General features: G+C 44.0%; 2 protein-coding genes across 8 annotated transcripts in view; one reads left to right on the top strand and one right to left on the bottom strand.

Moving 5' to 3' along the window:
• LOC127673838 (histocompatibility antigen 60b-like) overlaps positions 1-26,353 on the bottom strand; it is a 344,893-nt gene that overhangs the window by 302,276 nt on the left and 16,264 nt on the right. The window lies entirely within an intron of this gene.
• On the top strand, positions 5,305-18,173 carry LOC127673839 (patatin-like phospholipase domain-containing protein 4). Of its 6 annotated transcripts, XM_052169591.1 has the most exons (8): positions 5,305-5,415; positions 5,689-5,792; positions 6,342-6,526; positions 7,958-8,052; positions 8,163-8,298; positions 16,061-16,126; positions 16,485-16,637; positions 18,020-18,173. In XM_052169591.1, the coding sequence occupies exons 2-8, from the start codon at positions 5,744-5,746 to the stop codon at positions 18,149-18,151; spliced, it is 816 nt and encodes a 271-aa protein (XP_052025551.1). In that variant the 5' UTR covers positions 5,305-5,415; positions 5,689-5,743; the 3' UTR covers positions 18,152-18,173. The 6 variants fall into 6 exon arrangements, with proteins under 6 accessions (XP_052025551.1, XP_052025553.1, XP_052025550.1 ...); XM_052169593.1 differs by lacking the exons at positions 5,305-5,415; positions 5,689-5,792 and adding an exon at positions 5,425-5,638; XM_052169590.1 differs by lacking the exon at positions 5,305-5,415 and having other exon boundaries at positions 5,425-5,792.

The raw sequence follows: 26,353 nt of genomic DNA, 5'->3' as shown, positions 1-26,353 counted from the left end.
AAAAGAAAGAACACAAGAAAAATAAAATACCCCCTATAAGGGCTCATGTTTGAGTGCTTAATCACCAGAGAGTGGAACTGCTCAAAAAGATTAGAAGTATTGGAATATGCAATCTTGTTGGAAGGAATTTGTGTATCATTGGGTGTGGGGTGTCACTGAGTGGGTCACTACCTTCTTGATGGTGAAGGGAACTGACCCCAACTGCTTACATAGGCTTAGTAGTGCTCTACCACTGAGCTATATTATATTCCCACAGTTTTCCTTTGCTATTTTATTTTTTAAAACAGATCTTAAAAGTTGCTTAGTCTAGGTTTGACCTCTTTAACTCAGGCAGGCCTTCAACTCCCAATCTTTCTGCTTCAGTCTCCAGAAAGAGCTAGGACTATAGACACCTACCCCCATACCCAGTTTTAGATTTTTTCATATTTGGAAAACTGTCTTCATTAAAATAGTAGACCCTCAATATCTGAGAAAGAATGGCTTCAGGACTCCCCACAGATGCCAACCCAAAGTCATAGATGCTCAAGTCTCTTATAGAAAATGGAATAGTATTTGCAAGCAACCTATACATATCTTTCCAGTGAACTTAAAATGCTACCTAGATTACCTGCAATACTAAAGATGACTCCCATGCAGTTGTTAGGCTGCACTCTTTACAGAATAAGGCCTAAAAAGAAATCTGAACATTTTCACAACAGATGCCATTTTGAGGTGAATCAGTGTGATTAATAGTATTCACTGTTGACCTGAAAGAAACTAGAATTATCTCAGAGATGCACACCCATGGGAGATCATTTTGAGTATGTTAATTAAAATTGGAAGACCCACCCATGGCAGAGAGTGCTGTTTCTCTGGACTGAGATGCTGGACTAAATAAAAAGAAGGAAGTTTCCAAGATCTGCTCAGGGCATGGGCTCAGACCCACCAAATTCAGACACTATTGTGGATGCCAAGAAGTGCTTGCTGACAGAAGCCTGATAAACCTGTCTCCTGAGAGGCTTTGCCAGAGCCTGACATATACAGAGGTGGAAGCTCTCTGCCAACCATTGGACTGAGCATGGGGACACCAAAGACTTACTTCGAGAAAGGACTGAAGGAGCTGAAGGGGATTGCAACCCAATAGGAAGAACAACAACGTGAACCAACCAGAGCTCCCAGGGACTAAAACACCAAGGGGTGCACATGGAGGGACCCATGGCTCCAGCTGCAAATGTATCAGAGGATATCCTTGTCAGAGGCCCTTGGTCACATGAAGGCTCAAGGTCCCAGTGTAGGAGAATTCGAGGACAGGGAGGTTGGAGTGGCTGGGTGAATGGGTGAGGGCACACCCTTAAAAATTCAGAAGGAGGTACAGCTGACCCTTGCAAATAATGTAGATCTTCCCAGGCCACTCTAAATCCTTCACTAACATAGCCTACCTCCCCTGAGCTCTGATGTAATTATGGTTTGTCTTTTAAAATGCTATATCCCTGACCTTGGACACTTTGGAGCCTTTTTAGAGACAGGAGGGGCCTCTTGGTCTAGCCATTAATAAAACAAGGACCCCAAATTTCCTTTTAATTTTTATTTAATGTGCATTGATGCTTTGTCTGTATGCAGGTCTGTGTGTATCTATGTATGTTTTGCCAGTACTTACATATGAAGGTGTCTTAACTGTCAGATTGTGTGAAACTGTTAAAACTATACCATTCTCATGACAATGCTCAGTTTAAGGAGGAAAAACAGCAACCTGTGTTCTACAAAAGTAGCCATGAATCAACAAGCACAAACATCAAGGGCTATGATCAATTCTAGTTTTTAGAAGTTGCTCAGTAAAATTCTTGCTACACAGCATGGGAACCTGAGTTGCAGCCTCACAACACATTTAAAAATATCGGCCAGCATTGTAGAGGTTCTGGCATGGACCTGGAACTGTCTGGGACGCCAGCAGCAATCTACTCAAGGAGTTCCAAGTCAGTGAACCATCCTGCCTCAATAATTAAAGGAGAATTGCACTGGTATGTATATGTGCATAATGTAGATGAAGTTACACTCCTCCGGCTGGCCATACTCCACCAAGATTTACAGATGAATATACACCCCAGAAATGATCATGAGAAAAGTCAATGTGGGTTATTATTGCTCAGGAGAGCTCAAAGGACTCCCAGCACCATAGAGATTGAAGGTAAGTCCCTATTGCTGAAGACCTTGGACAGTGGATACAGAGGGTCCAAGCTGCTCGGTCCTGAAACCTTCTCCCTTGGATGAGTTTTTATAGAAGTAGAAAGTATTTCCCAGGTTGGAGTAACTAACAGTACTGTCTATGCTATGAGGTCTGTGACCCACAAACGTAACTAATATGGCGAGATATCCATGGAGGAACAGTAGCAGCACTCACAGCTTGGGGCTAAGCTGAACCTGCTTGATTCGACCTAAAGCTCACCTAGCATTTCAGATTCTCTCTCTCTCTGTCTCTGTCTCTGTCTCTGTCTCTCTCTCTCTCTCTCTCCCTATCTATCTATATCTATGTCATCTATTATCTATCTATCATCTATTCATCCTTCCATGTTCTATCTATCTATCATCTATCTATCATCTATCTATCTATCATCTATTCATCCTTCCATGTTCTATCTATCTATCTATCTATCTATCTATCATCTATCTATCTATCTATCTATCATCTACCTATAATTAGGGAGGATGACTCCATGTATTTAGAAGGAAAATGTGGGTGCCATGTCGAAAGTTTGAGGGTGAAGACGGAATGAAAAAAATGTGATGTTATTATACTTTAAGAATGTTAGAAACAAAAAAAGTAAGGAAATGGCACCTGCAAAATGGCACTGGAGGCTGACCCTTGACTTGGACCATGTCCATGCACATGCATTTGTATGCGCGCGTGCACGTGTACACACACACACACACACACACACACACACACACACTGAAGGAATCTAAAAATACAATCAGTTTCTTTCAAGAGTTCGTTGCTCATTGGGTCTCTGACTTACCATCCATTTTCATCAATCCCAGGTTCAGCACTGTGCACGGATAAACACCCAGGCTTGCAGAGGACCATGGTACACTCAGATAATTGAGAGCACAACTTTTTTGCAGTCCAGGTTTCCAGATATTATGACTTGTTTGCATAGGTGTAAAAAAGATCATAGGCAAGGAGCATATGAATAAATATCATCTGCACAAATCTTGATGGAATGGCAGGAGTATAACTCAAAGGCAGAATAAATGTTTACCGAGTGAGGCTCTGGTTTTCCTCAGGAAACAACAACAACAACAACAACAACAAATGTCAGTGTAAGGTAGCATTTGAGTGAAGTCAGCTTGATGAAGACCTAAAAGTCTTGAGATAGCAGGTTCTCCAAAGAAAACCCTCAGAGTGAATTGTGAATAAGAATATTAGAAAGATACAAAAAAAAAATATCAGACATTGTATACAGAAGAGGCATAATTCCAATAGCAGTGTATAGTTTATATATTTTAGGTGGGGTTACAACCATAGAACCTCCTTTAAAAAAACCTGGATTTTCTTGACTTTCACGTGCATTATTTTCTTCCAACTAGAAGACAACAAATATTTAACTTTGACGCTACTGTAAGACCCCCAAAACCAAGGGTGCCCCAGCACCCCACACCCTGGAAGGCGACACCCAAATCACTCGTGAGAAACGGTCTCAATGCAATAGCATGATTTCTTTATTTCCAGAATTCTGGGTTCCATAGCCGTGCACCATGCAGGGTTAGAGGACTATGGACCCCGAGTGCCGAATTGCGACAGCTTTTATAAATTTACGACAGAGCCCGCGAATCACAAACCAATCATTTCTTAGCATGAAGAGCCCGTGAAATGGGAGCCAATTGACTTGTACCACTCCATAGTTTGTAGGCCAATCAGTTTAAATTATCGGAGCCCACGCTCAGTGGACCAATTAGTCTCCTATAATATCTACAGCTGCGTGAACTCCTGCTTAGGGGTAATGGCGTAAGTTTACAGAAGATAAGCTTAGCCCATTTCCAGTTACCCTATGGGGCCAGGATCACCTATTCAAGGCCTTTCTGCTAGGCCTAAACAAAGGGTGGGCTCTGGAATGTGACCTTTTACCTAGTTTCTAACAAAGTGAGATAGCATTTTAAACTCCTGATTTATTGGGGTCATTAGAGTTAGGCTGTATTATTTTCTATCCTTTCAGCTACATTCCGTCATCCTCATTTTATACAGCTCAGAAAGTATGGAATAAAACATTCAGGTTCCATTTTGTACCTTATTTAAATTCATGTCTAATGAGAGTGAAGGATCCAGTTTAATGCAAGCATTAGACGTGAAATGAAAATCTTTATGATAAAAATATTTTGTTGTTTATGCCATAGACTATATTATATTATTTACCAGTTCCAGAGAATTACACAGTAGACCTTGAACTCACTGGAAATGTAGTTTCTCATGCTTCCAAAGACCAAACTTCCTAATAATAAAGGGGAGAATAATAAGAAAATATATCGATGTAAGAGATCTGGTTCACAGAAGCATTATCTGTATCTCACAAAGTTTGTTACTGAAGGATTTGTGTATTTAGGGAGCCATTGCCTTCCACCCTGTATCCCTAGATAACCCTGAATGTTCCAATTGACAATTTTAATCTAATGCTCGGGCAGATGAGTGTTTAGACTAAGTTGGTCACAAGGCAAAATCACAATTATGACCCTGATGATATGGACTTGCATGGGTGAGGAAGAAAGGCTGATAGATATGGGAGGAAGGACAACTTGAATATATTATAGATGTGTGAATTTGTCAAAAATATCCAATAAAATAGGGCAATGCGCAATGTCTCTGTTTTATATGCTCACCGTCATAAGTCTAGATCACACAAGGTAAAAGCAAAGTGTTGGTAGTAAGGGTATTATTGCCACAGTCGGGTCAGTTGCAGCTGATGGTTACATAGGAATGCTGGCCTGTCCCTTTTTTTCCACTTACAGTGGGAAAATATTACATGTATGTATGTATGTACATGTATGTATAAAAAGTATAAAAAGAAATAAAAATCATACATGTAACTCTATCTTTCTACCTATCAGTCTAATTAACTGGTATATATATACATATACATGGACAGGAACAGGCACCATCACATGCATAGTTTTCGAGAGTCTTTTATGTTAGTTTACTGCATTTTTACCACTTCCCGGGGTCACATCAGGAAACAGGGCAGGCTCCTAAGCGCCTGCAGGGGGCAAAGGTCAAGCCTGGGGAAGGGGCGGGGTCGGCGTGCACGCGCAAAGGCAAGTTCCCCCCCGGGGCGCGGCCCGCACGTCACCTTAGGGCCAGGGCAGGGGAGGTTTCCGGCCGCGGGGGCCAGCCATCTGACCAGAAGGGAGCGGGATGATGATGCCTCAAGGCCCGAGGCTTCAGGACAGGTCTGAATCCTCACTCATTCTGGAGCTGAGGCGCAGCTGTTCACGCCGAGAAGGGAACGGGAGGGCGCAGGCCGGTGACGTCATAAGGCGCGACAGGCCCTGCAACCTGCTCTGGAGTGGAACCTTCTCGAGACACCGACTTCTTAGGACGGTGTCGGCTGCAGGAGGCGAGGGGACGGGGGCATGGACGCGGTCTGAAGATGTCATAAGGGCGCGCGGGACGGTGAGGTGGGGCCCGAATACCGGAATACCATTGAGCATCCCTCGTTACAGGGCGGCCTAGAGCCAATCCTTCGGGTGCCGCCATGTTGAATGACCTCGGGACTCCATGCACCGCCTAGGCCGGCCCCTGCCGCATCGCGATTGGCTCAGCGGCTGTGAGTGACATTGGTCTGTGACATCTGCGTCTGGGGATTGGCTGGAGGCGCGATTGACGCGGAAGTGCTGCGGGCCTCCTGGGGCGGTAGGGGCGGGGCCAGGAGTAGTGGGCGGGGATTCCCAGGTCGGCTGAGGAGTGACAGGCGCCAGGAATAGAGGGTGGAGCTTCCCAGGTTTGCAGGTCAGGGCGGGCAGGGGACAGGACAGGGGCGGGGCTTCCCAGGTTACAATGAGGGCGTGGTCTCCGCGGAGCGCAGGGCTTGAAGAGGAGGGTGTGGTCTGGACTGATTAATTCTCTAGCCTAGTCTAGTAATTCAGCTCACTGCTCCCTTCCCTGGAGCTGGAGCGGGGTGGGGGTGGGGGTCAGGGGTGAGGGGGTGGGGCTAATGAAGGAAGGTGAAGGTCACAGGCTGAGGGGGTGGGACTGGGTGAGATGTCTGTCAATCACAGTTCCCAGTCTGTAGGTCAGCTGTGCATCTTGTTGTATGTAGAAAGCATGCACAAGTCCGAAGGCGTATACTAATTACAAGTATGTATTTCTTTCTCAGCCGCCATGAAGTACACTCACCTCTCCTTCTCAGCCTGCGGGTTTCTGGGTATTTACCACCTGGGGGCAGCGACCATGCTGTGCACGCGCGGGCGGGGCCTGCTGCGTGACATCACTGGCTTTGCAGGGGCCTCAGCAGGGGCTCTGGTGGCCACTGTGCTACTGACCGCACCAGAGAGGCTTGAGGTGAGGGGGACAGGTGTGATGCGCTGGGCATGCACACAGTGTTACATATATGTGACATGTGGGTGACATACGTTTGATACATAGTAGAGTGTACACACAGTGTGACACATATGGCGAGCTATATAGTGTGCACACGTGTGACTCGTGGGTGACATATGTGTGATATGTAGTAGAGTGTACACACAGCACACAGTGTGATGCATATGGCATGTGATATAGTGTGCGCAGTTTGACTATAGACATGTGACACGTGGGCGACATACATGTGATACATATGTAGTAGAGTATGCACACAGCACATAGTGTCTCAAAAGGCTAGAGTGTGCATACAGCGTAACTACACATACTGCATGTGATACCGCACACATGCAACATACAGTATAGTACAGACAGCATGTACTATGATCTATGCATTAAATACATGCAACATGCAGTCTGACATGTAGGTGACACAGTTCAGTGTCCATACAACATACACTTAAACACATTTTAATATAAACTGTCTACTATGTGACACACTTGTACTCTACATACGATGTGCTGTGGCATGCGCACAATGTAGTACAGTAAATCAAGTGTAGACGTGTCTGATCATGAGTCCGTGCGTCATGAGTCCCTACCTTAACACATGACATGCCCCATCAGAATATCTGTGTTGTGTGCATGGATGTGACATGTGCGGAAATTAAACACATTTCAAAGTGTGTGTCGTATGTGCCATTACATGTTGTGTGCTGTACATTTTATGTTACATGCTACATAAAATATCAATGGTAACATAGCATGGTGCACTGAAGCATGTAATCATATATGCGATGCGTTGTGCAGTGAGGTCACTTATGACATGACTATATGTATTATATGTTTGTAATATATTACACAGTGTATTATACATGTCAATTTGGGGTGTATGCTGTACTCTACATGTTACATAATGTATATAATTCAAGTGATATGAACAGCTTTCATATGTTGAAGTGTGTAACTCCATGATGCTGTGTGCTGTAAGCGGTAACATCATATTACCTTCCTACACAGGTTGTATTTTACATGATGAATATCGTCACATAGGATACATGTAGATATGTCACGTGACTATACTGTTTTACTATCTATGATGATACATGATTGCATGTTGTATAGAATGCTTTTATATGCCTTATACAAAATGATGAGTATTGTGTAAAGAACACGAAATGGCACATAATCACATGTATGCTATTACATGTGGCACACTGCGCCATGCACATACATGTAATGATGTGTATATAATCACATGTAGTGTGTTATAATATGTAGTATGTGTAATACACTGTAATGTGTATAATACCTGACATATAGACTATATGGATCAGGCAGATAACATCATATAATGTCATTCATGGCATACAGAGGTGTGACACACACTCACACACAGACCCCACCCTGCAGGCATGTACCAGATTCGTGTTTGCCTTTGCCGAGGAGACGAGGATGCAGGCACTGGGGCCGGTAACGCCTGGATACAACTTTATGGCTCGGCTTAGGTGGGTGTCAGTGTACACGTGTCCTGGCCAGAGCTGCACACAGGAGCACATGGTGCCTGACCTCCCATCTCCATGTCCCCCCAATTCTGTGTCCTTGCATGCATGTGCAGAGGCGGCATTGACTCCATCCTTCCCCAGCACGCACACACACTGGCCCAGGGACGGTTGCATGTGTCGGTCACCAGCATGGCGGACAGGAGGAGCCACCTGGTGTCTAGTTTCACTTCTAGGGACGACCTCATCACGGTAAGGGCACAAAGATGTGTGTGGAGGGGCGTGTTCTCATGTTAGGTGAGTGTTCTCATGTTGGGTGTGTGTTCACATGTTAGGGGTTCACACAGCATGGCATGTCAGTGGTCTGTGCAGAGTTCAGTCATGTTCACGGGACTCTGCACACAGATTGTGTCCCCCAACCCTCCACTTCCCCCTTGTGCTGTCATATGTGACTGGCCTCATCAGTGATTTTCAACTCATCACATGTGACCAGTATCTTCCATCATTTCTGTGTATGCTGTGGAACCAGGAGATGCCACACGGTCATCCGTGTGCATCCACACAGATCCTACACACAGAACCATCCCAACCTACAGGTAGTTGTGAACTTTTTCCATTGTAGTGTTCTCGTTTGTGTGTCCATGTACGCACCTTTGCACATCACTCAGGAGTATTTCCCACTCAGGGACCATGTAACGACAACATGCGTTCAGAGGATACACTTTGTTGCTCTGAGGAGGAGCAGGTTACGTCTGTTACCCATTCACATGTATGTCTATGCAGTTGAGTGTGTGCACATGTGTGTGTGTTAGTGGGGGCACATTAATGTGGATGTGTGTGCTTTAGTGTGGTATGTAGGTGGGAGTGGCATGTTTGCATGTGTGGTACATGTATGTATGGTATATGGAGATGGTATTGTGGGTGTTGTGTAGATGTGTGTAGTTGCCAGCAACTACAGGTGAACTGGAGACCTGGAAGAGAATTCTGGGGATAAACGGGGAGGCCACGAAAGAGAAATGAGTGAGGATGACATTAGCCTATCGAGACCAATGCTTTACTAATATTTAATCAATATATAAAGCCTTAAAATAAAACCCTGCCCCCAGACTTCAAGGAGAGATCCGAACTCGCTTGCTCCTCTTCTCAGTGGGTCGCCTGCTGGGATTAAAGGACTTCATGTCTTACAGGTCCCAGGAATGTCTCCATGTGAGACTGCCCTGAGGCAGCCTTGATTTCTAGGTGAAAGCAGCTGTATGGTTCTCAGAAGAATAAAGGCGGGGATAACAGGAGCGGAAGGCAGGGAATGCCGCAGCTGATGGGATGGGCTGGAAAGCCCAGCTCAATGCTGTCGGGGAAGGGACAATTTCCCCCTTAATTATTTATTTTTAAAAAACTCAGTGGATAGATATATTCGTCAAAAGACAATGGGCTTTAATCAGGGAAAGCAGTGGCCTCGACCCCCTTAAACATTAATTGACATCTTTTTCAGGGGAGGGGAAATAGACTGCCTTAATAATTTAAGGACAGTCTTTCAGTGTCAACTCCTATGCAGCCGGGCGTGCTTCTCAGGGAAACTTGGAAGCAGGACATTTCCTTTTCCCTTGCAGTGCCTCACCTCACACCTCAAACTGATGCCCATGTTTGTTAAATTAACAAACATGCATAGATCCGGTTCTATGCAGCCCCCCTCTGGGGATCCACTGGTAAAGTAAATGTCCTGTGAGTGTGGCCTGGCAGGCCTGCACAGCCTCCCGTCAGATCTTAGAAGCCATTGCTGCAGTAGCACACCTTCGAGTGCTGTATCTGAGAGATACCTGCTTGAAACACAAAAAGAGATTAAAAGACAAAAACCTGCTTGGGCTGTGTCTGGAAGGCCCAAGGCGTTCAATTTGATTGCAAATTTGTGACTCAGGCAAGAGGCCTGACTTGCAAATTAACTACAAGAGCACAAAGGAACCTTTCTTCCCAAGTAAGTGAGAAGCAGCTTAGAGAATGCCTTTGTGGATTAATTATACATACCAGCTGCTTTAGCGTGTGAATTTATCTGCAGTACCAATCTTTCTGGAAGCCCTCGGGCTCCATCTTCTTTTTGAGAAAAGATACAAACCAACACCTGCCCCAGATTAAAACAGGATCTGGACCGTTCCATGTATTAGTTAAAGGGTCTCGTCATTTAACAATGTCATAAGAATTAGAACTGGTAGGGTGCCAGTGCCTGTCCGCTGCAGATTGACCATTAGCATTAGTCTGCAGGAAATTTAAAACGAATAAAACAAAAGCAAGGTGTGCTTTGGGTAACCTGGGGGGGGGGGTAGAGATTCCCCTTCTTTGTTTTAAAAAGCCAGTCTTTAAGGGTGTGATGAGCACGCTCCACGAGTCCTTGACCCATTGGGTTATAAGGAATTCCAGTTTTATGTTTAATACCAAATCCTTTACAAAACGAGATAAAGTTATTGCCATAGTAGGCTGGTCCATTGTCTGTCTTAATGACCTTGGGTAATCCCATGGTATTAAAGGCTTGTAAACAATGATGAATTACATTTTTAGAGGCTTCTCTCGAATGTAGAGAAACAACGAGAAATCCTGAACAAGTATCAGTGCAAACATGTATAAATTTTAGTTTTCCAAATTCTGCATAGTGAGTTACATCCATTTGCCAAATTTGATTAGACATAAGGCCTCGTGGGTTAACCCCTAAGTGAGGAACTGGTGCTAATGTAAGGCAATTAGGGCATTGTTTTACAATCATTCTTGCTTGCTCCTTTGTGATCTTATGACGGAGTCTTAATGTATGGCTAGAAAGATGAAATTTATTATGATCACGTCTAGCCATTTCCACAGGTTCTAAATTTAAAGCCTCTTTTATTAGAGCTCTGTCAATGCATTCATTGATTGCCTTCAGCTAAAGCTCCAGGAAAACTGGAGTGAGCTCTTATATGGCCAAAATAAAAGATTTTTCCTGGCAAGAATGATACTTTGCAATTGTGAAAACAAGGATCCTGCTGGCGTATTAAAATTAAATGTGCCACAGGTCTCTAACTGTGGTAAGAAAATGTAACATAAGCACTGTCAGTAAAGAGATTAAAGGGACTACTTACAGATTGAAAGACACATAACACCGCTGTCAGTTCTGATAACTGAGCAGAAAGCCCAGGGGTCTCTATAACCACCTGTTGATTATTAATAAGATATCCAGCTCTTCCTTTGGAAGAGCCGTCTGTGAAAATTAAAAGAGCAACGGCTCTTTTATTATTATTAAATAAATTGTTAAAATATTATTAAATAAATTGTTAAAATATTATTATTAAATAAATTATTAAAATTATGCAACGGCTGTAAAGATGTCATTTTAGGAAATATAACCTCATGCATATTTAAAAACTTTATCAATTTATCTTGGGGATGATGGTTAGCTATAGTCCTTTCAAAGCCTATTTGAGCAAGCAACCAATCTGTGCTATGTTGTTTACCAAGCATCTTGATCTACGTTATAAGACTGAATGTGTCATATTAAAAATTAGGAGATATAAAGGTAAAGAATAATCTATATAGGTAACAAATTGATTTCAATAGCTTTCTCCACTTGCTGTAAAGCCAAAAGTCCTTCTGGAGTTAATAATCTAGGGGATGTAGGGTCAGCATTCCCCTTTAGAATATCAAATAAAGGTCGTAATTCTCCTGTAGTAAGCTTTAAATATGGGCAAAGACAGTTAATATCGCCCAATAACGTTTGAAAATCATTTAAAGTTTTTAAATTGTCCCTGCAAATAATTATCTTCTGGGAAAAAACAGCTTGATCTGTAAGTTTGAAACCCAGATAATTATACGGATCCTGGGTTTGTACTTTCTCTGAAGCTATTTGTAATCCTTTAGCAGCTAAAACTTGCTGCAAATCTTTAAAACATAAAAGCAAAGTGTGAGGATTTCCCCTACCCCCTCCCCCCCCCCCCAATCAAAATATCATCTGTGTAATGGACAAGGTAAATATCTGGCCACTGTTGTCTTACAGGCTGAATGGTCTGTGCCACAAACTTCTGACATAAGTCAGGACTGTTAGCCATGCCCTGAGGAAGAACTATCCATTGGTATCTTTTCATAGGTTCCATGAAGTTAATAGAAGGAACATTGAAAGCAAATCTTTTGCAATCCTCAGGATGTAATGGAATAGTAAAGAAACAATCTTTTAAATCTGTAACTATTTTATAATATCCTCTAGGAATAGCCACGGGAGATGGAAGACCAGTTTGTAAAGTTCCCATGGGCAACATAGTTTCATTAACCTTTCTTAGATCTTGTAGCAATCTCTATTTACCAGATTTTTTTCTTGATAGCAAATATTGGGGTATTCCATGGAGATTGAGATTCTCTTAAATGCCCTGCCTCTAGCTGCTCCTGCACTAGTGAAGAGGCAGCTTCTGTTTTTTCTTTAGATAAAGACCGCTGATCAACCCACACAGGATTATTATTAAGCCATTGAATTTTATTGGCGTGGGATGCAGGCAAGACAGTGGTCATTACTGAATATGCCCCAGACCTCTAGTGTTAGAGTTAGGCTGGGGGCTTTCAAACCTTTTAATGCCTTGCCCTTTTTTCCCAAGCCCCTGAGCGGGCAAAAATCCTTGCTCTAACATTTGCCTAGTGACATTTTCGTTAGGACTACACACAATCAGATTCATTTGTGATAAAAGGTCTCTCCCCCAAAGGGTAGTAGGCAAGTTTTGTATAACATAAGGCTGGATTTGTCCTGAATTTCCCTCTTCATCCTTCTAAGTTAGAAGTCTCGCGCTCTGTTTTGGATTATTAGCATATCCAATACCTTGGAGATGGGTAAGTGTTTCCATCAAAGGCCAGCTGGATGGCCAGTCTTGTCCTTTAATAATTGTTACATCAGCTCCCGTATCTATTAATCCTTCAAAACCCTTTCCTTCAATTGTTAATTTAAGGTTAGGTCTTTTATTAGTAATAGATTGAACCCAATACACTCCAGAGGAGCCGAAGCCCTCCTGTCCTCTCTTATCCTTAACGAATTTGGAAGGCAGTGGATGTAAAGGAACCAAAACAAGTTGAGCAATTCTTTGGTTGGCAGGTATAGTTATGACACCATGAGGGGAAGCAGCCATAATTTTTATTTCTCCCTCATAGTCACTATGACACCTGGATAAATCTGCATCCCCTTTACAGTAGAACTACTTTGTCCTAGAAGTAATCCCCAAGTTCCTGCAGGTAAAGGTCCAAAGACTCCTGTAGGCAGAATCTGGACACCCAATTCTGGGGTTAATACAACATAGAAGGTACTGCTGAGGTCCAGTCCAGCGCTTCCTGGTGTTGCTCTGGTAAGTTCAAAGATGGATTTTCCTGGCTTGGCAGCAGCTTTCGTGGCCCCATAAACTGTCTGCCCTAGTTGAGTCGGGGCCTGGGGCTGGCCCCTTCTCCTGGTTCCCGACACCAGCAGGCCTTGAATATCAGTCTTAGATTTGCATTCTCTAGCCCAATGGTTTCCTTTCATACACTTAGAATAGATTCCTGGGGTGCAAACTGATTGCCCGCTTATAGCACCCCTGTTGTTAGGGCAATCACTTCTAAAATGACCCAGACTACCACATTTAAAACACTTTTTATTCCCTCATCTCTGTGAAAGTATTTCCTGTATGGTGGTTCCCTGCAAAGCTGCGGCCATTGCTAGACCCTGATTATACGAGGGGCCAATTTCAGAACAGAGGCGAATATAACCAGCCAAGTCTGTCTTCCCCCTGTGAGGTCTGATGGCCTCGTGACAGGCTGCATTAGCGTTCTCATAAGCCAACTGAGTGGACCAACGGATTTTCTGCCTGAGAATTTCTAAAAATTCTGTTAGCTGTTCCAATAATCTATCCACAAAATCCTGAAAAAGCTCATCAGGAGCCTGTCTGACACCTGTTAAGCTTCCACTAAGATCTCCCTTCGATGGTAAAAGATTCCAAGCACAGCGGGCATTCATTGCAATAGGAAACCCAATCTTGTTAGTATTCCCTTCATATACACCTTCTCCCAGTAACACATCAGCATTCCAATCTGGATGGCCTGCCTGAGCATTTACGATGGCAGTTCTTTTGCTAGCCTCACACCACTCAGAAATCCAAAGCAAAAAATCTCCTCCTGACAAAGTAGCCTTAGTCAGAGTTCTCCAATCTTGTGGAGTTAAATTCGACTCCATCACAGTATCCAATAAAACTTGTGTAAAAGGAGCTGTAGGGCGGTACTGAGCCAAAGCTGCCTTTAATTCTTTTATCACTCTGAATTCCAATGTCTGATATTGTCTAATCCTATTCTCCTGGACAGGAAAATCCCGATCTCAAGGACAGGAAAGGCTAAGAGTTCTGACGTATCCTGCCCTTCTCCACCAGCCTGACTTACAGCTCTTTCTAGTGGAGATTGGTGCGTCTCAGGATCATTGTTCTCTCTAGTATTTGATACCCGTTTTAGCTCCTGTAATTCATTAGTCAATTTCTGTAACTTAATCTCGAACTCCAATTTTTGTAACTGCATATCTCTCTGGATCTCCTCTCCCACAACCAAGGTCATAGGCGGAGCAGAGGGCACGGAGGGGCGGAACAGAGGGCACGGAGGGGCGGAGCAGAGGGCACGGAGGGGCGGAGCAGAGGGCACGGAGGGGTCCATTCTCCCCATGGAATTCAGCTGTTCTCTTTTTGGGATGAGTTTCCTCTTCTAAACTATCCACGTTTCTGTAACTTAGAGTGGAGAGGGTCCTTTTGTGAGAAATTCCTCTCCAGCAGGCTTTCTTCTTGAGATTCCTTAAGTTCTTCCTGCATGATATCTAATTCCTCCAGGGTTACGTCATCTATAACATCCTTTATAAGTGTCCAGAGGCAGGGGGTAATACTATCTGCCTTGGAAGTCTTTAGCGAATCACCAATTCTTTCCCAGGCATTCTCATTTAAGGTTCTTTTTTCTCAGAACCATGGGCAGCAAGAATCTATCTGATCTAAGAAATCTTCTGATCTTTGTTCTTCAAACCCGATCCCTTTCGCCTGCAGCAGCTCCTGAATGCTGCGGGCACATCTCTGCCGAGAACTTTCCTGCCCCATCTTCCACTATCTATCCCGGGCCAATACTGTTCTGCTTAACCATATCCTTCCACACCCACAACAATAGTTTCAAAGGATAAAACCTTACACTAGCGCTAGCATTTAACTCTTATAGTTGTTTACCGTGCAGGATAGCATCTTCTTGCCTTTTTTCTGCGAAGCTTAGCCAGATAGGGTCACCTCAGGAAATTCTCCTGTATCAGGTCTGTCCGTGTTCGGGTGCCAATCTGTAGTTGCCAGCAACTACAGGTGAACTGGAGACCTGGAAGAGAATTCTGGGGATAAAGGGGGAGGACACAAAAGAAATGAGTCAGGATGACATTAGCCGATCGAGACCAATGCTTTACTAATATTTAGTCAATATATAAAGCCTTTAAAATAAAACCCTGCCCCCAGACTCAAGGAGAGATCTGAGAACTTGCTGGCTCCTCTTCTCAGCGGTTGCCTGCTGGGATTAAAGGACTTCATGTCTTGCAGGTCCTGGATGCTCCAGGTGAGTCTGCCCTGAGGCAGCCTTGATTTCCAGGTGAAAGCAGCTGTATGGTTCTCAGAAGAACAAAGGCCAGGGATAACACAAGCGGAAGCCTGGGGGTGGCGGCCAGGAATGTAGCAGACTGATCGAATGGGCTGGAAAGCCCAGCTCAATGCTGTGGGGGAAGGGATAGATGTGTAAGTGGTATGCAGATAACATGTGGATGATATGTTGGAAACATGGATGATGTGTGTTTGAAATGTAAATAGCATCTCCATGGCATGTAGAAACATGGTTGATATGTACATGTATAAATGTTATGTGGATGTAATGTCGATGTGGGTGGTATGTAAATAACATGTTCATGATATGTGGTTGAGATGTAAATAACATTTGCATTATATGTATGAGTGCCTTTGACCCTGTGCTGAGCTGTCATGTGTTCTGACACATACAGGTTCTCCTCGCCAGCTGCTTCATACCTGTCTACGCAGGACTTGAGCCTGTGGAGTATGCAGGGCAGGTATTGTGGGTGTGGCTATGCTCGGGGACTGGGGGGATGGGTGAGCAGCACAGGCATGACTGTGGGACATGTGTGTGATGTTTGCAGAAGACACAGGAATTAACATAAAGTGTGTGCAAACCAACATAGGACAGGTGTGTGAGATGTGAACATAGGAAATGTGTAACACGTGTGTGACCATAACACATATGTGTAAGCCAACCTAGGATACATGTATGATTTGTGAACATAGGACATGTGCGATGTGTGGCAATGACACAGGCGCGACCATAAGACACATATGTGAGCCATGCAGACAGCACATGTGTGACCCACATCACGCATGTGACCCATATGCATGTGTGTCCCCTCCTGGCAGCGCTGGATGGACGGCGGCCTTACTGACAGCCTGCCCGTGCTACCCATGGGACGCACCCTGACCTTCTCCCCCTTCAGTGGACGGGCGGATGTGTCCCCGCAGGATCCAGGGTGGCCTGGCGTGTGTGTGAGATTCGCCAAGCAGGACATCACGGTGAGTCACAGTGTGCATGTTGGGTGCAGTGCACACAGAGGATGTGAGACGCACACATGCATATGACACAGGATGTCATATGTGCATTATGTATGTTATATGATATAATGTATAATTTGTGTATGTGACATGGTTATTTATACATAGGCACATAATTTATATGGTTATACAGGGCATAACAACATATAATACCTGCATGAGTGTCCTGTGTGCATAATGTATATAGTGACATGTGTACACATGATGGTTATATGTAGTTTTCACAACCCTTGCCTTAATCTCAGTGCAGACTGCACTACCAACCCCACGTCGATTCCACTGGATGCATAGATAAAAAACAACACACATGCATAAATGTACACATGCACACACATGGGAACACATGCTGATTCTACCTCCCATATCATTTTAAGCATTACCAAGTGTCCCAAGTGTCCCATGTGTGTGGTGTGTAGAGAAATTACAAGGTATAGCATGGAATTTACACATAACAGTGTGTGTATGCTGTGTGCTTCATAATATGTGGTTGGTTATATACATAGAGATATGTGATCAGTGGAGTCATTTACACAAGGGAACTAAATAGATCATTGTAGAATACACAATGTGGTTTGTGTCATATTGATAGCATATGTGTTATTTAACATGATTAATGTGTACACATGTAGAGCAGTTACATGTGCACATCATATGATAAATGTGTACAATACAATGTGCATATCATTTATCATTTGTGTGTTGTGATTGAATTTAGGTGTGTGCATTGTTTATAACATACATGTTACTTCTGTGGTATGACTAATGTATACACCTGAAGTTATGTCTATGCATCATATGAAAACAATGTGTGCTGTACAGTGCATATGATGCATAGAGTATTCAACACAAACACATGTGATATGTAACATGTACAGTGCACTGTGTGTATTGCATCTATCATGTGTATATCTTGCATGTTACTAATTATACATATGTATGTGATGTATAAATCTTACACCTTACATGTGACTAATAACATGTCTATAATCTGTGATTTACATGTGTACATGATATATATCATGCATGTTATTGCCCATCATGTACTGTAAGTTACATATTACATATGTATATTACGTATGTATCTTATATGACTTGTCACATATGTAAGTAACATGCCTCACACACATGTGAAACATGTATATATCACATGTGTAACATGTATGCCATATGTACACATAGTTTACACATAAAGTATAAACATGAACATCATACATGTGACACAGCTGTGCAAGCCTTTACTCCCAGTGCTTGGGCAGCTAAGGCAGGGGGATTGACCCATCCTGGGCTATATGCCATATGTTCCTGTGACTCCCAGCTAGTATGTCTCTTATTTCTCCCACCAGATCTCCATGGCCAACCTGGTGCGCGCATGGCAGATGCTGTTCCCACCAGGTAGGCAGATGATGGAAGCCATCTACAGCAGGGGAATGATTGACATGGTGCGCTTCCTGCGCAGGGAGTGCTGGCATCAATAAATGCGCAGACGTGCATAGCTCAGGCTAGTGACTCAGTGTGTGCATACATGTGTCTGTATAGCCAAGGCTGGCTCAGACTCCTGTCTAGGATAATCCCACTGCCTCAGCTTCCCTTTCTGGGTGACATGTATGAGCAGATTGACAGGAATGACCTCTGACATATTTGCACTCTGACTGACATGTGTGTGCTGACATAAAGGCTAGTATGCATATGCCCCGATTAACATGTGTACACAGAGTTCCCTGTGTGTTCTGACACATATGAAGCGTGACTGACACATAGGCTCAGATTTACACATGTGCAGTGGAATTGGCAGGTGCTCAGGGATGGAAATGGATTTTGACTTACATGTATGAGGTCTGGTTGACACATATGTTCTCATGTGTGCATGCTGACTGACATGTACATCATCCGACGGACATGTGTTTTGACTAATGCACAGGACCAGATAGTTTCAGTGCAGAATTCTATCAGACCTTCATAGAAGACTTACCACCAGTACTCTTCAAACTATTCCACCAAATAGAAACAGAAGGAACACTACCCAACTCCTACGAAGCCACAATTACGCTGATACCAAAACCACACAATGATCCAACTAAGAAAGAGAATTTCAGGACAATTTCCCTTATGAATATCGATAGGAAAATACTCAATAAAATTCTTGCCCAATGAATCCAAGAACACATCAAAACGATCATCCACCAGGATCAAGTAGGCTTCATCCCAGGGATGCAGGGATGGTTCAATATGAGGAAATCCATCAATGCAATCCACTACATAAACAAACTCAAAGAAAAATCACATGATCATTTCATTAGATGCAGAAAAAGCATTTGACAAAATTCAGCATCCTTTCATGCTAAAACTCTTGGAAAGGACAGGAATTCAAGGCCCATACCTAAACATAGTAAAAGCAATATACAGCAAACTGGTAGCCAACATCAAACTAAATGGAGAGAAACTTGAAGCAATCCCACTAAAATCAGGGACTAGACAGGGCTGCCCCTTTCTCCATATCTTTTCAATATAGTTCTTGAAGTTCTAGCTAGAGCAATTAGACAACATAAGGAGGTCACAGGGATACAAATTGGAAAGGAAGAAGTCAAACTATCACTATTTGCAGGTGATATGATAGTGTACTTAAGTGACCCAAAAAACTCTACTAGAGAACTCCTACAGCTGATAAACAACTTCAGCAAAGTGGCTGGCTACAAAATCAACTCAAGCAAATCAGTAGCCTTTATATACTCAAAGGATAAGCAGACTGAGAAAGAAGTTAGGGAAATGACACCCTTCACAATAGCCACAAACAGCATAAAGTATCTTGGTGTGACTCTAACCAAACAAGTGAAAGACCTCTATGACAAGAACTTCAGATCTCTGAAGAAGGAAGTCGAAGAAGATCTCAGAAAATGGAAAAATCTTCCATGCTCGTGGATTGGCAGGATTAATATAGTTAAAATGGCCATTTTGCCAAAGGCAATCTACAGATTCAATGCAATCCCATCAAAATCCCAACCCAGTTCTTCATAGAGCTAGAAAGAGCAATGCTCAAATTCATCTGGAATGACAAAAAACCCAGGATAGCTAAAACTATTCTCAACAGTAAAAGAACTTCAGGGGGATTTAGTATCCCAGACCTCAAACTTTACTACAGAGCAATAGAGATAAAAACTACATGGTATTGGTACAATGTCAGACAAGCAGATCAATGGAATGGGATTGAAGACCCAGAAATGAACCCACACAGCTATGGTCACTTGATCTTCAACAAAGGAGCTGAAAGCATCCAGTGGAAAAAAGATAGTCTTTTCAACAAATGGTGCTGGTTCAAGTGGAGGGCAGCATGCAGAAGAATGTGAATTGATCCATTCTTATATCCTTGTACTAAGCTCAACTCCAAATGGATCAAGGATGCCCACATAAAACCTGACACACTGAAACTAATAGAAAAGAAACTGGGAAAGACCCTTGAGGACATGGGCACTGGGGAAAACTTCCTGAATAGAACACCAATAGCTTATGCTCTAAGATCAAGAATTGACAAATGGGACCTCATAAAATTACAAAGTTTCTGTAAGGCAAAGGACACTGTCAAAAGGACAAAATATCAACCAACAGATTGGGAAAGGATCTTCACCAACCCTAAATCTGACAGAGGGCTAATATCTAATATATACAAAGAACTAAAGAAGGTAGAACCCAGAGAACCAAATAACCCCATTAAAAAGTGGGGTACCGAACTAAACAAAGAATTTTCACATGAAGAACTTCAGAGGGCTGAGAAACACCTTAAGAAATGTTCAACATCATTAATCTTTAGGGAAATGCAAGTCAAACAACACTGAGATTTCACCTCACATCAGTCAGAATGGCTAAGGTCAAAAACTCAGGAGACAGCAGGTGCTGGCGAGGATGTGGAGAAAGAGGAACACTCCTCCACTGCTGGTGGGATTGTAAGATAGTGCAACCACTCTGGAAATCAGTCTGGAGGTTCCTCAGAAAACTGGGCATGGCACTTCCAGAGGACCCTGCTATACCTCTCCTGGGTATATACCCAGAGGGTTCTTCAGCATGTAATAAGGACACATGCTCCACTATGTTCATAGCAGCCCTATTTGTAGTAGCCAGAAGCTGGAAAGAACCCAGGTGTCCCTCAACGGAAGAATGGATACAAAAAATGTGATATATTTACACAATGGAGAACTATTCAGCCATTAGAAACAATGAATTCATGAAATTCTTAGACAAATGGTTGGAGCGGTAGAACATCATCCTAAGTGAGGTAACCCAGTCTCAAAAGATCAATCATGGGAAGGGAAGGGGAGAAGAGGGAATTTGGGAAAAGGGATGGGGATGGGGAGGGTCAGGAGAGGAGATGGAAGAAGGGGAATGAAGTAAGGAGAGAGGAATGGAGAAAGGCAGAACAAGAGGAATGAGAGAAAAAGTAAGAGAAGGAAGGAGAAAGGGAGAGAGAACAGAAAGGAGGAAAGGAAATTCCTGTCCCATGTGAAGCTTTGTAGGGCTTTAAGCAGATGGCAAATATTGTGTGATTACTTTCACCTCATCTCTCATTTTCTTTAAGATTGTCTTTTCTTTCTTTCTTTTCTTTTCTTTCTTTCTTTCTTTTTTTTTCTTTCTTTTCTTTTTTTTTTTTTTTTTTTTTTTTTTTTTTTTTTTGAGAGAGAGAGGATCTCACCCTCTAACTCAGGTTTGTCTCAAACTCAGGGTGATTCTCCAGTCTCAGTTTCCTGAGTGTGTGTTTAGAGTTACCGCTATTTTGTGAAGGTTTGCCTATGTATGAGTGTGCACCACACGTGTACCCTCAGAGCCCAGTACAGGGCATGGGGTTCCCCAGAACTAAAGTTACAGAGCCTTGTGAGCTGCCCTGTGAGCTGCCCTGTTGGTGTTGCACTTGGAACCCAGTCAGGTGATCTGCAAAACCGGGCAGGACTCATAACTCCTGAGTTGGGAAACCAGACATTTTGTTTTAACGGTTAGCATCTGTTTTCACCTGTGAAATGAACAGGGATCCTTAAACATAGTGCTGGGGCTTCCTGACCTTAGGGCAGATGCTGTCAGTTAGAAAGGAGATGATGAACAGGAGGACCGTGTGATGGTGGTGACCAGGTGACACTGAATGACCTCGGCTCTGCAGTCAGTAGCTTTCTCTCTCAACCTCTAAAAGCTTAGTCTAAGGCCCGTCTTGTGGGAACCCCCTAGGTGAGTCCTGTGCACCCCAACTTCAGCTGCAATCGCTTCCTTTCTCCCTCCCAGCCACTGAGCCATTTCACCATTCCTATTGCTGGACAGAAAACTCCTTCAGGCAGTGACTGTCTATTCAGAAAGCTATACACCCAGACAAAGTACCCATGTGTCAGACAGGAGCCATGATTTTGAACTAAGCTATGTAGAACTTCACTCAACATCCAAACAGCTAGGCTGGGGCTTGTGTTTGAAAGAGTATTATATAAATTAAGTGGAGCAATGACACGTGAATTCTTTACTCTCTAAGTGTTTGGCAAATGAAGGCCATTATTGTCATAATCTTTTGAAACTAAAATATATTTCAATCTTTGGAAAACTGATAGAGAGAGAGAGAGAGAGAGAGAGAGAGAGAGAGAGAGAGAGAGAGAGAGAGAGAGAGAGAGAGAGATCCTTGTCCTCCACTGAGTATCTGATACAGAGGCACACATAATATTCTTGCCAATCTGGAATTATTCCTGACTGAGTTTTACAGAAAAACCGACTTCTGTCTAAATGAACACCATTACCTGGTCTGCCTCCAGGGGAAGGAGTCTAGACAGGCCCAGGGGCAGGGGCAGAAGCTTCCACATGCCCACTAAGCACCATTTAACTGTGTTGTCACCCAGTGAAGGAAGGGCTTAAAGCCCTTTTCTGAGGGGATAGTGAGGCAGGACAGGGAAGGGAGGTGAGCTGGGTGGCAGGTCAACATACACCAAGTGGGTTGTAAAACTTGGTGTGATGCCACAGGCCCTTAATTCTTGTATCTGGGTGCAAATTTCAAGTTAAAAGCTGGCTTGGGCTACAGAATGAACTCTTTTACCAAAAGCCAAAGATTCTGGGGAAAGGGATGGGAATGCGTGGACCAGCTGCTGGTTGCCTATGCTGTGATCTGTTAAAGCACACTGAGAAGTTTAAAAGCAAAAGGGCCGGAGAACTTCCGAAGAGAGAGCCAGTTTTGGAAAAGAGAGGAAGGGGTGGGGTGAGGACTAGAAGGAACTTGGGACGTAGAATCTTCGGGAAAGAGTCTCTGGGCTGAGGGGTCCTGTCCTCCCACACTGTGTCCCAGGATTCCCATTGGGTTACTGTCCCAGGAAGACACTGGCTAGCTCAAGACAGAGACAGCTCTGCTGCCCCCCTCCCCCACCACAGGCTTTGGAAATTCACAGGCCAGCCTTGAACACAGACAAACTGTATCCTCTCCTCCTCCCCACCCCCATCCCCACTCCCATCAACCCGCTGCCCCCATCAGATCTCTGGAACTCACCTTGTCTCCCTGAACACAGACAGACAGCAGGCACAGCAGGACCAAGTGGCAGGAAAGGACCTTGGCAGCAGCAGCCAGCTCCATAGCTCCTTCTCTAGACCCTGGCGCCCAAAGGTGTGATTTTAACTGTCTGAAAGGGAGGGAAAGCCTTGGTCACGTTCTGCTGATGGCCCAGACCTAAGAAAGGTTTTAAAACTTGGCTATGAGTTCAGGGCAATGCCTCCTCCTTGCTGTAGTGAAAACCGCAGCCCCTGCAGGCTGGTCCCTGTGCCCTGCAGACTGAGGTGTAGCCCTGCTCTTGTATCTAGTCTCAGTGCTTTGCAGGGTGGAGTCAGGAAGGAACACAGCTGCGCATGGCATGTGCGCCCTAGCACGTGATGGGAAGATGAGAAGCTCAGGAAGATCAGGAAGGGGAAAGAGCTGGAAGAGCTGTGACAGGAAGTTGTTCCATGGCTACCAGGGGGGCGGGGTGAGTGACCCGAGGGAGCACAAGGTGGCAGGGAAAGGGATGGCACCAGGCGGGCATGGTGTGGTGACCTACAGAGAATCAGGAGCTCCAGGCTTCTGAGTCCTTAATTTGCAGATTCCTCAGGAGCAGAGCCATCAGCCTTAGTCCTGAGAGAACCCCAGCAGCGAACCTGCACAGAAGCCAAATAAAGAGAGGAAGTCACCCTGGCTGCAGTGTGCCTGCTTCTGTGGAGACACCTCCACATGTGCACCCCAACTCCTCTGGGGCCTCCAGCTTCCTGCTGCCCACCAGGGCTCCTTCAGCCCCTCTCTGGCTGTAGCTATCCATTTCCCCACCCCCACTTCTCTCTCTCAGAGTTGTTGACTGTCCAGTCAGCCAGCTCTGCTTTTCTTTCTTTCTTTTTCTTTCTTTCTTTCTTTCTTCCTTTCTTTCTTTCTTTCTTTCTTTCTTTCTTTCTTTCTTTCTTTCTTTCTTTCTTTCTTTCTTTTTTTCTTTCTTTCTTTTTTCTTTCTTCCTTCCTTCCTTCCTTCCTTCCTTCCTTCCTTTCTTTCTTTCTTTCTTTCTTTCTTTCTTTCTTTCTTTCTTTCTTTCTTTCTTCCTTCCTTCCTTTCCTTCCTTCCTTCCTTTCTATCAATACTGCCACCCCAATGCTCTTGTATTTTGAGAACAGAGGTCAGCTTTGGTTATTCACAGGTCTTGAAGTGCATCTTGTTTTTTGAAGCAGAGTCTCCTCTGAACTTAGGAGTTCCTGGATTTGGCTAGACTGGCCAGCTTTCAAAATCTGCAGATCTTCCTGTGTCCAGGATTAGAGCACAAACCACCATTTCTGGAGTTTTTGCTTGGTTGATGGAGGATGAAATGTAGGACCTCTTACTTATAAGGCTGGAGTTTCAAAATGAAAGCAACTTCTCAGCTGCTGTGGTGGCCCTTGCCCTCCATCTGAGCTCTTGGGAGGTGGAGGCAGACAGGAGGACCCCTAGTGAGTTAAAGGCCAGGCAGAGTTCAATGGTAAGATATTCTCTCAAAAACAAATCATGTATGTGTGAGTGTGTGTGTATTACCTATATACACACATGCACATGAATACATATATGCATTCATATGTACACAGACACAGGAAAAATCAGTTTCAGAGAAAATGTTACTAAGGCAGGCAGGGGTTGTGGACTCTGCTGAGACATGGTCCTTCTGTTTCCTGTTCCTGTGTGTAGTGAAGGGCAGGACTGAGTGCTCACGGGCAGGGGTAGTGCCCACCCACACTGTGCTCAGGCCTGTGCAGGGATGCAGAGAACTCACAGGCTGTGGTTCTTTAACAGTTGTAGATCTATTGTTTGAGACAGAGGGATTCACTGACTTGGGGACTAGCAAATGGGCAGGCTAGGCTGGCTGAGCCCTGAGCCCCAAGAATCTCCTTGTCTCCATTTACCTCAGCAGATCTGAGGTTTTCAGACACAGCTGCCTTAAGACTGATAACCACAGTCCAGGGGACAGAGTTGTTTCTGCAGAAACCTTGACAATGACTGATCTGAGGCCAGAGCTCCAGCTCTAGATGGGCCATGTGAACTAGGTTCCCCTCTGTCCTCTCATCAGGACCTCTGAGAAAGTCTTGGGTCTGCCTGGCTCCCCACAGGTTCTGGGAATGGAAACCACATCACTTTTAGCAGCAACTGGTTTTCCTTGCAGTCATCTCACCAGGCCTATCAACGCACTAGCATCAGTTCTGTTCTGAGAAATGCATAACTTTCAGCTCTGTGCTTTGACATCCTTGTATTTCCTATATGAGATTATCCTCCAGAATTGTCATCTGATCTTATGGTATTGTCTTAAATCATCTTGATCTAACTTCACTCAGTCAGATGCCTGGTTCCCTAGAGGTCAACTTCATTTTAGGACAGATCTCTTCCTTTAGTCTGTCCCTCCTTTTTTTTTTTTTTCCTGAGCTAATTTATTTTCCTAGATTGTTTTCTTTATTTTTGTTTAATTTCCTCAGACTGGATTTATTGCTTATTATTTGTAATTGCATTTGTGTGATGATGTGCACATGAGTGATGGTGAGAAAGGGAACAGGTACAAGGCTGATGTCAGTGACCTGTTACATCCTGATGGAGTGAAGCAGGGGAATGGAGACTGTCGGTTTTAATATATCACACTATGTTTAGTTGGAAGTGAAAGGACACAGATTACCAACACCATCAGAGTCTGTGTGTGCATGTGCATGTGTGTGTGTGTGTGTCTGTGTGTGCGTGTGAGAAAGAGAGAGAGAGGAGAGAGAGAGAGAGAGAGAGAGAGAGACTTTGGTGGAGAAGAGATAGGTACTGTCAGACCACAATCCATGAATCAAGCTGTGAGGAGAGTTCTGAGAGCTTTTGAGGAAATTCAAAGAGAACAAGACAAGCCTTGGTACCTGTGTTGCTACTAAACCAGGATTTGTTCTTGGAATGATCTTTCATGCCCCTCCCAAGTGTAAACAGCGGTAGGTTTGCTCCAGATTACACCTTGCTGCTTACTTGTGTGGCTAAGAAGTGTTTCCAAGCATGGCGTCCCTGTGACTGTGTACAGTCCTGTGAACTTTGCTCATGTGACCTTGCTTAACCCAAGGGTCTGATGCTTTGAATAAAGTTGGCTATTGCCTGAGACTTCAGTCTGCCTCATTTTATGCTCTGTTCCCCCTGCTTAAGGCTGCCACCTAGAGTAACAAGTTCCACCTCAGTGGGACCT

Source organism: Apodemus sylvaticus, chromosome 23 (assembly GCF_947179515.1).
Source record: "Apodemus sylvaticus chromosome 23, mApoSyl1.1, whole genome shotgun sequence".
Classification (NCBI taxonomy): Eukaryota; Metazoa; Chordata; class Mammalia; order Rodentia; family Muridae; genus Apodemus; species Apodemus sylvaticus.
This window is presented reverse-complemented; position numbering and strand designations above follow the sequence as displayed.